The sequence below is a fragment of the Panthera pardus genome, unplaced genomic scaffold (genome assembly GCF_024362965.1).
Source record: "Panthera pardus isolate Hobbes unplaced genomic scaffold, ASM2436296v1 HiC_scaffold_12, whole genome shotgun sequence".
NCBI lineage: Eukaryota > Metazoa > Chordata > Mammalia > Carnivora > Felidae > Panthera > Panthera pardus.
In genome coordinates, this window is record NW_026526677.1 from 93968969 (window position 1) to 93980877 (window position 11909).

General features: G+C 37.9%; 1 protein-coding gene across 1 annotated transcript; it reads right to left on the reverse strand.

The window, feature by feature from the left end:
- Window positions 1–1879: 1879 nt before the first annotated feature.
- LOC109257367 (olfactory receptor 8D2-like) lies at window positions 1880–2815 on the reverse strand. Its single transcript, XM_019433396.2, has one exon. It carries the CDS (start codon window positions 2813–2815, stop codon window positions 1880–1882), a length of 936 nt encoding a protein of 311 aa, XP_019288941.1.
- Between the last annotated feature and the right edge of the window lie 9094 nt (window positions 2816–11909).

Consider the following 11909-nt stretch of genomic DNA (forward strand, 5'->3'; position numbering starts at 1 on the left):
CATTCTCCAAACTACAGTTACTTAAAAGTGCCCCAACATGCTCCTCTTTCAGAGATTATATTTGATGTTCTCTTTGCCTGAAGTTTTCTTCTCTCAGTCACAGAGCCTGATTCCCTACTTCCTTCAGGCTTCTAGGAAATATCATATTTCTCAGAGTCTGACCTCCAGGATTGAAAGAGCAAGCTTCTTCTCCTCCCAGTGCCCATCCCCCTTCTCTGCTTTAGTTTATCCTATAGCACTGATCATCACTGGATAATACATGTTTTCTTGTTCATGGGTTCGTTATTTGCTTCCAACAAGGATAGAAATTTTTGTTTGTCTGACACATAGTTATGCAGAAAATATTATTGATTGACTAAATGAATGAATTTTAATGGTGTATAGAGGCTCTGGGATTATTCTTAATAGTGGAGAATAAATAGTGAATAATTAAGGGAGTCATCCAGAGGGAAGTCATCTTGAGATCTAACAGAAAGGAGTCAAAGTATGGAATAATTTGGAAATAAAATATGTAAATTAAAATTATAGTGAAAATTGGGACACCTGTGTGGCTCAGTCAGTTGAGCGTCCCAACTTTGGCTCAGGTCATGATCTCATGGTCTGTGGGTTGAGCCCTACATCAGGCTCTGTGCTGACAGCTCAGAGCCTGGAGCCTGCTTCAGATTCTGTGTCTCCTTCTCTCTTCCCCATTCATGCTCTGTCTCTCTCTGTATCTCAAAAATAAATGTTAAAAATAAGTAAAGTAAAATAAAATAAAATAAAATTTTAGTGAAAGTTAAGGATGCCTGGGTGGCTGAGTCAGTTAAGTGACTGACTCTTGATTTTGGCTCAGGACATGATCTCACCATTCAGGAGATCTCTCGGTTCATGAGATTGAGTTCCATGTCAGTCTCTGTGCTGACCGTGGGAGCCTGCTCGGGATTCTCTCTCTACCTCTCTCTCCGTTCCTCTCTCTCTCTCTCTCTCTCTCTCTCTCTCATTTTCTCTCTCAAAATAAATAAACATTAAAGTTATAGTGAAAATTTAAAAATAACAAATCATTTTGTCCCTTTCTGCCATCCCCTGCCCAACCTTCACCTCATTTGACCCCTCCACAAGACAGATCCTATTTTCAGTGGTTATAACAACAGCTAGAAATCTTATGAAATTCCTATTTCTTCTTATTTACTAGCAACTATATTCCCTTAAAATTCTACCAACAAATGTCCATTGCTCTGTAACCCTCTTGTGTATTAAAATGCCAGTTCCTGAGGGGATTTACACATTCAGCCATCATTAGACATTACAACTTTATAACAGGTTTGATTACGTGTTTGCTGTTTAGCAAGGACAATTACACAAAGGAAGGTTTCTGATGTATATATATTTACAGTGAGTAAGAACGTAGGCTAGGATGTCTGTTTCTTGAGTGGCTTGACTAGAGAGAGTAAAGGGGTCATTGTGTATTGGGACTAGGGGCACCTAACGAGAAAGTGAGTGTCACGAAAATAAATCATTAGGACATTTTAGTTTAAGACAGCCCTTGATTTGCAACTAATCAGTTACTCTTAAAAAGAGAAGGAATAAGGGGCGCCTGGGTGGCTCAGTCATCTGAGCGTCCAACTTCGGCTCAGGTCATGATCTCACAGTCTGTGAGTTCAAGCCCCGCATCGGGCTCTGTGCTGACGGCTCAGAGCCTGGAGCCTGCTTCCGATTCTGTGTCTCCCTCTCTCTCTGCCCCTTCCCTGCTCATGTTCTGTCTCTCTCTGTCTCAAAAATAAATAAAAACATTAAGAAAAAAAAAAATTTTAAAAGAGAAGGAATAAAACATAAGGTAAGATCTATGTTCAAAGGTGCTTTTTCTTTTAAAAAGTGCTCTTTTCTACACAGACCCAGAAAGTTACCCACCATTAAGAACTCTTTTAAGGGATTCTTTGACATCCTTGTTCCTAAGGCTGTAGATAAGGGGATTAAGCATGGGAATCACTGTGGTATAAAACACAGAGGCCACCTTCTCCTGTATTATGTCACTGGTATATGGTTTAAAATACATGAAAATGATGGAGCCATAGAAAACCCCAACAGCTGCAAGGTGCGAGCTGCAGGTACTAAAAGCTTTGGACCTGCCTTCAGCTGAGCAGATGCGTAAGATACTGGAAAGAATGAAGGCATAAGAGATGAAGATGGCTACAGCACATGCAAATACATTGACACCAACCAAAATCATCACCAGGAGTTCCTTGGTGTAGTCTCTTGAGCAAGATATATTCAGAAGAGGGAGGATGTCACAGAAGTAATGGTGGATGATGTTCATTCCACAGAAGGATCGACTAGATATGTAGCTGGTGTGGACCAAGGCTCCAATGATCCCCACTGTATACACACTGGTGGCCAGTAGAAAACAGATTCTTGGGGACATTATGACATTGTAGAGCAAGGGGTTACAGATGGCAACATAACGATCATATGCCATTGCTGTCAGCATGTAGGAGTCATCAATACCAAAGAAGCAGAAGCAAAAGAGCTGGGTCATACACTCAGGAAAGGAGGTGAAATTCTTCTCTGACACAAAGTTCACCAACATCTTGGGAATTATGACGGTGGAGTAGCAGAGATCTATGAAGGACAAATTACTGAGAAAATAATACATGGGCGTGTGAAGCTGAGAACTGATCCTGATTAAAAAGATCAAACCCAAATTTCCCACCATGCAGACCATATAGATCAATAGAAACAGGAAAAAGAGAGGGAGCTGGAGTCCTGGCTGGTCTGTTAACCCCTCTAGGATAAATTCAGTTACTGAAGAATGGTTTCCTGTATCCATTCTTCTCCCCATTGTGATAGGCTGAGTAGCTCAGGAAAGAGGCTTTCATTAGACAAACACTGTCATCTGACAGAATTTAGTGATCCCAGATCTGATGAATTACATAATTTCTAACTGGCACAGAATTTCTGAAAAACAAGACAAAAATCTTAGTTGAAGCCCTTATCAAGACGTCGGCGGTGCATTTGGCTTCAGTTTTTATTGCTCCCACGTGACATAGTGAAGTAAAAATCCTTTTGTCTCCACAAATTGAATCTTAGATTCTCCTACAAATGAAAAATAATCCTTGTGTTATTCAGCAACCTTTAGAGAAACCGTACAGTGCTGTTGCCAGGTTTTGCTGCTTTTTAATCTGCAGCAGCCTGTGTCCTCTTCTCATGTCTCAGAGCTTAACCTCTCCCTTACTGGTATCCCTGGGATTCCCCTTTGGCTTTGGCATCTTCATTTTGCTCATTCAGTGTCTGACCCCAATCTCACAGAGCTTTGGTTCCCTCCAAGCTTTCCATCTCTTCTCTGAGTTGCTGGTTTTGACTTTCCTTTCTTTTGTGATATATATACATATTCAGTGGAATATTATTCAGCCATAAAAAAGAATGAAATCTTGCCATTTGCAATTATATGGGTGAAGGTAGAGATTATGATATAAAGTGAAATAAATCAGTCAAAAAAAGACACAGACCATATGATTTCACTCATACGTGGAATTTAAGAAACAAAACAAACAAGTAAATGGAAAAAAGAGAGAGAGATAGGCAAACCAAGAAACAGACTCTTAACTACAGAGAACAAACTGGTGGTTTCCAGAGGGGATGCAGGCAGGGGGATGGCTGAAATAGGTCATAGGTATTAAGGAGTGCCCTTGTCATGATGAGCACTGGGTGCTGCATGGAAATGTTAAATTACAATGTTGTACACCTGAAACTAAAATAACACTGTATATTAACTACACTAGAATTAAAGTTATACTATATTTAATTTAATTTAAAAATTTAAAAAATTTTTGGTCTTATCAACTCATGTATTTTAAAGTTTTGTTATCATACAATTCATTAAACCTCACTTTACTACTTAAAAAAAAGTATATTCCTCCATGAAACTGTTTCTAATTCCATATTACTTCAACTGCTCCAACTTCTTTTTCCCCAAAGGCACTCTGTGACTCTTTCAGAGAAAATAATGTAATTTCTTATAGTATAGTTGTGGTTTAGTCATTGGGAGGTGCTGAGGAGCTGAGTGTATCACATCATATCAAACTAGATTAATTTTTACCCATGATTATCTCTTAGTTTTGTGACTCTAAGTTCCTTCTCCTATATAAACTCCAGTTTCTTCATCTTAAAACAGAGAAAATTCCTACTATATATGTTTTTTTGAAATGGTTTATTCTTCATTCACTCAACAGCTATATTGAGAGACTTCTGTGCATTGAATATGACAAATTCCCACTCTTGTGAAGTTTACATTCCAATGAGGGAGGTCAACAAACCAACAAAGAAGTAGATGTAGAATTTAGTCAAGTTATGAGAAATACTATGAAGAAAATAAAGTAGTGTAAGAGCAGAGGCTGGAAATTTAGAGAGCTATTCAAGGGAGGACTTTCTGAAGTGGTGAAAGCTAAGTCCTGAATGAACTGAGAAACTGTTAGAGGAGATCATTGAAAGGATGTGACCACTGGTGGACACACAGCTGGACCCAGGTAATTGGTTGCCCCTCACCCCTTCCCATGTCCTTGGAATGCATTCTTTGCCCATCATTCCCACATTAGAAGCCATTTTTAAGGATGCAGTCTTGTTGTTGGGACCATCTGGAATGTATATGTAACTAAACCCAGTTAAAGTCCCTATATAAACTTAATTCTGCCAAGCAGGTGCAGAAATCTAGTGTCTTGAGGCTGCCCAAGACAAGCCCATTAGTAGGTTCCTTTGCTTATTAAATTGCCATCTACCTATCTGGAATGGACTACCTCTTTCTACCATCCCTCCATGCCCTCTGTGTAAGGGGCCAATTTGTGAACTAACAGGGGGACAGCCATGTCAGTATCTTCAGAAAAGCTTTTTTCTGGGTGGAATGGGAGAAAATTGTCTAAAGGTACAAACTTTCAGTTATAAGATAAATAAGTCCTCAGCATGTAAACTACAGCACAGAGGACCCTAGTTAATAATACTGTATTGTATATTTCAAAGTTGTTGAGAGTAGATATTAAAAGTTCTCATAACACACAATTTTGTAACTATGTGAGTTGATGAGTGCTATTCCAAATTTACACTTCAGATAAATATTAAAAACATACTTGTGTGGCCTGTGACATTAACAGAAATGATTTGACCTCTCTTTCCTTGACAAAGTATTAGACAAACACACACACACACACACACACACACACACACACACACACACACACCAGAAATAGTCTCATAAATAACAAACTGGTCATTACCAGAGGGGAGGGTGGGGGAATGAGCAAACTAGGTGAAGGGGACCAAGAAGTAGATTCAATTATTCTTCAAACGACTCCTAGTACAATAAGAACTCTGGGTGACGATGTCTCTAAAGAGTATGGGCATTTGAAGAAGTTTGAGGATTAGGATGGTTAAGCCTCAAAAAAAATTTTAATAATTTTTGTTAGAAATGTGTAATTTAATTAAAGTTCTGGAATAGGTTTCTCATGCTAGAATTATAACCAGTAGAGAAAAGTGGGCAGAATAAATAAAGAATCAGAGAAAATGCCAGGAGTTTCTTCCTTTCATTTTGAAGGTTAGACTTAGGGACTCTTGTGAATCCACTATTGAAAAAGCATTAAGTGGGGAAGGACATCATTTTTAAACCTGAGTATAGCACTTTATGAGGGGGGCTAGGAGTCAGGAGCTTGGGTTTTTATTCATAGGTTGGCCCATTGCTGGCTCAGAGATGTTGGATAGTAAGTCAAGTAATGGCAGTGTCCTTTTAATAAAAGAGGAATTCTTGAGTAAGCCCTGTAATACTACATTATTAATGCATGTACAAATGCTCCATAAGCTTCAAAATTCAATATGAATGAGAAATATTAATATGACTGGACTTGTCATTGGGACAAAAAGTGAGTTTGAGGTCAGGAGAGCAAGCAAAGAACTACGGAGGAGAAATGATTTCCACGCATTGCACTCTTTGAGCTCATCTGCCTTGAAGGAGACAGTTCATGCCTGTGCATTCTTGTCCAAATAGCATGGGTAATGAGAATTTTTAACTGTCTTCCAAACTTCAGTTTCAATTATAATATCTTATCAAAGGCAGATAGAATTAGGGGTGCCTGGGTGGCTCAGTTGGTTAAGTGTCCAACTTCAGTTCAGGTCATGATCTCACGGCTCGTGAGTTGGAGCCCCGCGTTGGGCTCTGTGCTGACATCTCAGACTGGAGCCTCCTTCAGATTCTGTGTCTCCCTCTGTCTCTGCTCCCCACCTGCTCACACTCTTTCTCTCTCTCTTAAAAATATAGAAACATTTAAGAAAAGTCTTAGGGGCACCTGGGTGGCTCAGTCGGTTATAGGTCATGTCCTCATGGTTCGTGGTTCGAGCCCCGCTTGGGGCTCTGTGCTGACAGCTCAGAGCCTGGAATCTGTGTCTCCCTCTCTCTCTCTCTCTCGCCCTCCCCCACTCACACTCTGTCTCACTCTCTCTTTCAAAAATAAATAAACATCTGGGGCGCCTGGGTGGCGCAGTCGGTTAAGCGTCCGACTTCAGCCAGGTCACGATCTCACGGTCCGTGAGTTCGAGCCCCGCGTCAGGCTCTGGGCTGATGGCTCAGAGCCTGGAGCCTGTTTCCGATTCTGTGTCTCCCTCTCTCTCTGTCCCTCCCCCGTTCATGCTCTGTCTCTCTCTGTCCCAAAAATAAATAAACGTTGAAAAAATAAATAAATAAATAAATAAACATCAATTTTTTTTTTTAATTTTAAAAGGTAGATAGAATTTAATGACTTACCTGAATATTACCACCAGGTAAAGTGATGCTGGGCCTACATGAGTTTTTTTGTTTGGTCTCACACAGTGCACGCATGTGCACACACACACATTTGTAATATATCAAACATTAATGGCCCAGAATCTCACTTATTCTGGCAAAATCGTGGAGTTGATTTTGCATAAGAATCAAGAAGTATTGATGAAGGGTAATAGCTTGACACCCACTAAGCACAGCAAGAAAATAATCCCATTGACCCTCAGTCCTCTATTATTGAAGGAAAGTTTTGTTTGGATCTATTTGGATCTGAAAGAGGGATTTGAGGCGAAATTCCCCCTTAGGGGCTTGTCATCCGCATGGTTGGACTCTACAGGGAAGAAACAATTACAAAATACATATTTGTTGGCAGTGTAGTTGATCCCTGGGGTGTTTCAAATAAACATCAAACTTTTTTTCCCAAGTGTTAAGAAGATTAATAATGATTCCATAGCATCAGAGAATGACATATCTGATAAAGGGTTAGTATCCAAACATATACAAAGAAATTATAAAATTCAACACCCAAAAAACAAATCATCCAGTTAAAAAACCGGCAGAAGACATGAATAGACATTTTTCTGAAGAAGACATCCAGATGGCTAACAGACCCATGAAAAGATGCTCAAAATCGCTCATCACCAGGGAAATACAAATTAAAACTACAGTGAGATATCACCTCACACTTGTCAGAATGGATAAAGTTAATAACATAGGAAAAAACAGATGTTGGTGAGGATGCAGAAAAAGGGGAACCCTCTTACACTGTTGGTGGGAATGCAACCTGGTGCAGCCAGTCTGAAAAACAGTATGGAGGTTCCTCAAAAAATTTTAAATAGAACCACCCTACAATCCAGCAATTACACTGCTAGATATTTATCCAAAGGACACAAAACTACTGACTAGAAGGGATATATGCACCCTGATGTTTGTAGCAGCATTTTCAACAATAGCCAAATTATGGGGAAAAACCCCCACAAATATCCATCAACTGATGAACAGATAAAGAAGAGATTGGTATATACATATAATGGAACACCACTCGGCCATAAAAAAAAGAATGAAATATTTCCATTTGTCACAATGTGGATGGAGCTAGAGTGTATTATGATGAACTAGAAGAGTCAGTCAGAGTAAGAAAAATGCCATATGATTTTATTCATATGTGGAATTTAAGAAACAAAACACATGAATATAGGGGAAGGAAAAAAGAGAGAGAGGCAAACCAAGAAACAAACTCTTACCTACAGAGAGTAAACTGAGGGTTACTGGAGTGGAGGTGGGGGATGGGCTAAGTGGGTGATGGGTACTAAGGAGCCCACTTGTGATGAGCACTGGGTGTTGTATGTAAGTGATGAATCACTAAATTCTAGGCCTGAAACTAATATTACACTGTATGTTGACTAAATGGAATTTAAATTAAAACATGGAAGAAAAATGGTAATAATTCCATAGCAAATATTAACAAATTGCTTTATCAAAACCACAAAGTTATTACATTTTCCTTCGCATTTTTGATCTATAATCATCCAAACCCATTTCATCATCTGCAAACACAGAAGAACTTTTTACTCTTATCTAAACGTTTTAGATGATTATAAGTGGAGAAAAAGAATAAGTGGCCTGTTTTCTTTCTGTGATTTCAAAAGGTATAGCCTGGGCTTCAAAGATGTGGGAAGCATGTGCCCATGCAATTTTCCAGGTCAGTCCTAATTTCAATTATGTGACATTATTGCCCATCTGAACTGTCATGAATGGTCTGTTCATTTCTTTATCAAAATGTTCACAGCTTTATTGGGGTAAAAATGACATACAATAAATTGCACATATTTAAAGCGTACAATTACGTACATTCGGTATATATAACTATGAAAACATCACCAAAATTACAAAAATGAACACAGTCACCCCCTTTGTCATCCTTCCCTCTCAACCTTCTTCCACCCCTTCTCAAGGCAACTGGGAATCTATTTTCTGTCACTGTAGTTTGCATTTTTAAAAATATTTTATTTACAAAACCATACAATATATACTCTTTGCTTGACTTCTTTTATTTGGCATAATTATTTTGAGATTCACTCAGGATCTTATGTGTATTGATAGTTTCTTTTTTCTTTATTTCTTTTTCTTTCTTTTTGCATAAGAATGCCTAATTATTTTAGTACTATCAGATTGCCTTGACATTTAACTTTGTTGAGATCAATTGACCCTCTATGTGTTCATCTATTTTTTAGCTCTTTATTTTACTCCATTAGCCTATCATCTATCTGGATGCCTGTATCACACTGACTTGTTAATTGTAGCTTCAGAATATGCTTTGAAGTTTATAATGTAGAGCCTCCAGACTTGTTCTTTATCAGAGTTGTTTTGTTCATCCCACACCTTTTGTATTTCCTTATGAATTTTAGAAACAGTTTATCAATCCTTACAAAATGCCTATTGGGCTTTTGAATAGGATTATAGTGAATCTATGAATCAATGTGAGGAAAACTAGTATCATGATAATTAGTCTTCTGATGCAGGAACACAGTATATTTAGGTTTCCTTCAACTACTCTCAAAAAGGTTTTGCTTATAAGGATTTTGCACATATTTTGCCAGATATAGGATTTTGCACTAAGGATTTCACAGGTTTGGTGCTGTATGCAAATGATATTTTAAATTTTAGTTTCCTTTTGTTCACTCGTAATTATTGAAGATGATGGATTTTTATATAACGATTCTGTTTCCTACAATCTAGCCAAACTCAATTGCCATTGACAATACCTTCTTTTTTTTTTTTTTTTTTCCTGTAGTTCTCATAGGATTTTCTACATAGGCTATCATGTATCATTAAAAACTTTTACTTCCTGAGGGTTGATGGGGGGTGGGAGGGAGGGGAGGGTGGGTGATGGGTATTGAGGAGGGCACCTTTTGGGATGAGCACTGGGTGTTGTATGGAAACCAATTTGACAATAAATTTCATATATTAAAAAAAAATTAAAAAAATAAAATAAAATAAAATGATGTAGGACTGTTAAAAAAAAAAAGTTTTACTTCTTTCTTTCTGAACTAGTTGAAGTGTACTAGTTTGTTGGTATCATTGTTGCTATTTGCCTTATTGCTCTGAAGTGTACTTTATCTAACATTGAAGCGTGTTTCTTGTAGACAGCATAGAGTTGAGTTTGTTTTTTAGCTTTTCAGTGGATAGTTGACAATTATAGACCATTTGCGATTAAACTGATTATTGCTATGTTAGGGCTTAAGTTTGCCATTTTATTATTTTTGTGTTTTTTCTTCTGGTTTTCTTTCCTCTGACTCCTTTTCTTGACTTCCTATGGGTTAGTTTTTTTGTTTTTTTTTACAATTTTATATTAGGGGAGCCTGGGTGGTTCAGTCAGTTAAGCATCCGAGTTCAGCTCAGGTCATGATTTCACAGTTGATAGGTTCAAGCCCCTCATCTGGCTCTGAACTGGTGGCTCACGGCCTAGAACCTATTTCAGGCTCTGTGTCTCCTCCCGCCCCCCTCTCCCACTTGTGCACGTGCTCCCTCTCTCTTTTTCTCACAAAAATTAATTAATTAATTAATTAATTTTAAAAAACATTAAAAAAAAATTTTACTTTGGGGCGTCTGGGTGTCTCAGTCGGTTAAGCAGCCAACTTCGGTTCAGGTCATGATCTCATAGTTTGTGAGTTCAGGCCCCACCTTGGGCTCTGAGCTGTCAGCACAGAGTCTGGAGCCTGCTTCAGATTCTGTGTCTCTCTCTCTCTGCCTCTCCCCTGCTTGCACTCTGTCTCTCTCTGTCTCTGTCTCTCTCTCTCAAAAATAAACATTAAAAAAAATTTTTAATAAAAAAATTTTTTAAAGAATTTTATTTTAATTTATTTATAAAACTTTAATGTAAAGATATTAACTGTTAAAATGTATAAAGACTAAATTTCCATTTTAAAAAAAAGGAAAAAATAAAAGAAATAAAAACTAGAAGAAATAAAACAAGTGGGCATAAAAGTTATATACTTGGGCATAAAAATATAGTTATTGAAATAGAAATTAATTAATACTTGGATTAAACTCTGGACTGGATATAGTTGAAGATATATCTAGGGAACTAGACATTATCACTGAGGAATTAGAGAATCCGAAAAATAAGTCCTAAGGATTCACACAGAATGCATCAGGGAGAGAAAAAATGATTTAAAAAAGCAAAAAGGAAGTTAAGAGACAGAGAAGATAAACTGAGAGCCTCTACTTTTGTTCTTTGGGTAAATATCCTGTAGTTCAATTTCTGGGTTGTAGGCTAATTTCATTTTAATTTTTGAGGAACCTACACACTGTTTTCCAGAGTGGCTGTACCTGTTTGCATTCCCACCAACAGTGCAAGAGGGTTCCTTCTTCTCCACATCCTCGCCAACATCTGTTGTTGCCTGAGTTGTTAATGTTAGCCATTCTGACCAGTGTGAGGTGGTATCACATTGTGGTTTTGATTTGTATTTCCCTGATGATGAGCAATGTTGAGCATCTTTTCATGTGTCTTTTTGCCATTTGGATGTCTTCTTTGGAAAAGTGTCTATTCATGTCTTTTTCCCATTTCTTCACTGGATAATTTGTTTTTTGGGTGTTGAGTTTGGTAAGTTCTTTATCGATTCTGGATACTAACCCTTTATCCGATATATCATTTGTAAATATCTTATCCCATTCTGTCAGTTGCCTTTTACTTTTATTGATGGTTTCCTTGGCTGTGCAGAAGATTTTATCTTGATGAGGTCCCAATATTTCATTTTTGCTTTTATTTCCCTTGCCTTTGGAGACATGTCAAGTAAGAAGTTGCTGAGGCTGAGGTCAAAGAGGTTGCTGCCTGTTTTTTCCTGTAGGATTTTGATGGTTCCCTGTCTCACATTTACGTCTTTCATCCATTTTGAATTTACTTTTGGGTATGGTGTAAGAAAGTGGTCTAGTTTCATTCTTCAGTGTGTTGCTGTCCAATTCTCCCAGCACCATTTGCTAAAGAGACTTTTTTCCATTGGATACTCTTTTCTGCTTTGTTGAAAATTAGTTGACCATCTATATGTGGGCCCATTTCTGGGTTCTCTATTCTATTCCATTGTTCTATGTGTCTGTTTTTGTGCCAATACCATACTGTCTTGATGATTACAGCTTT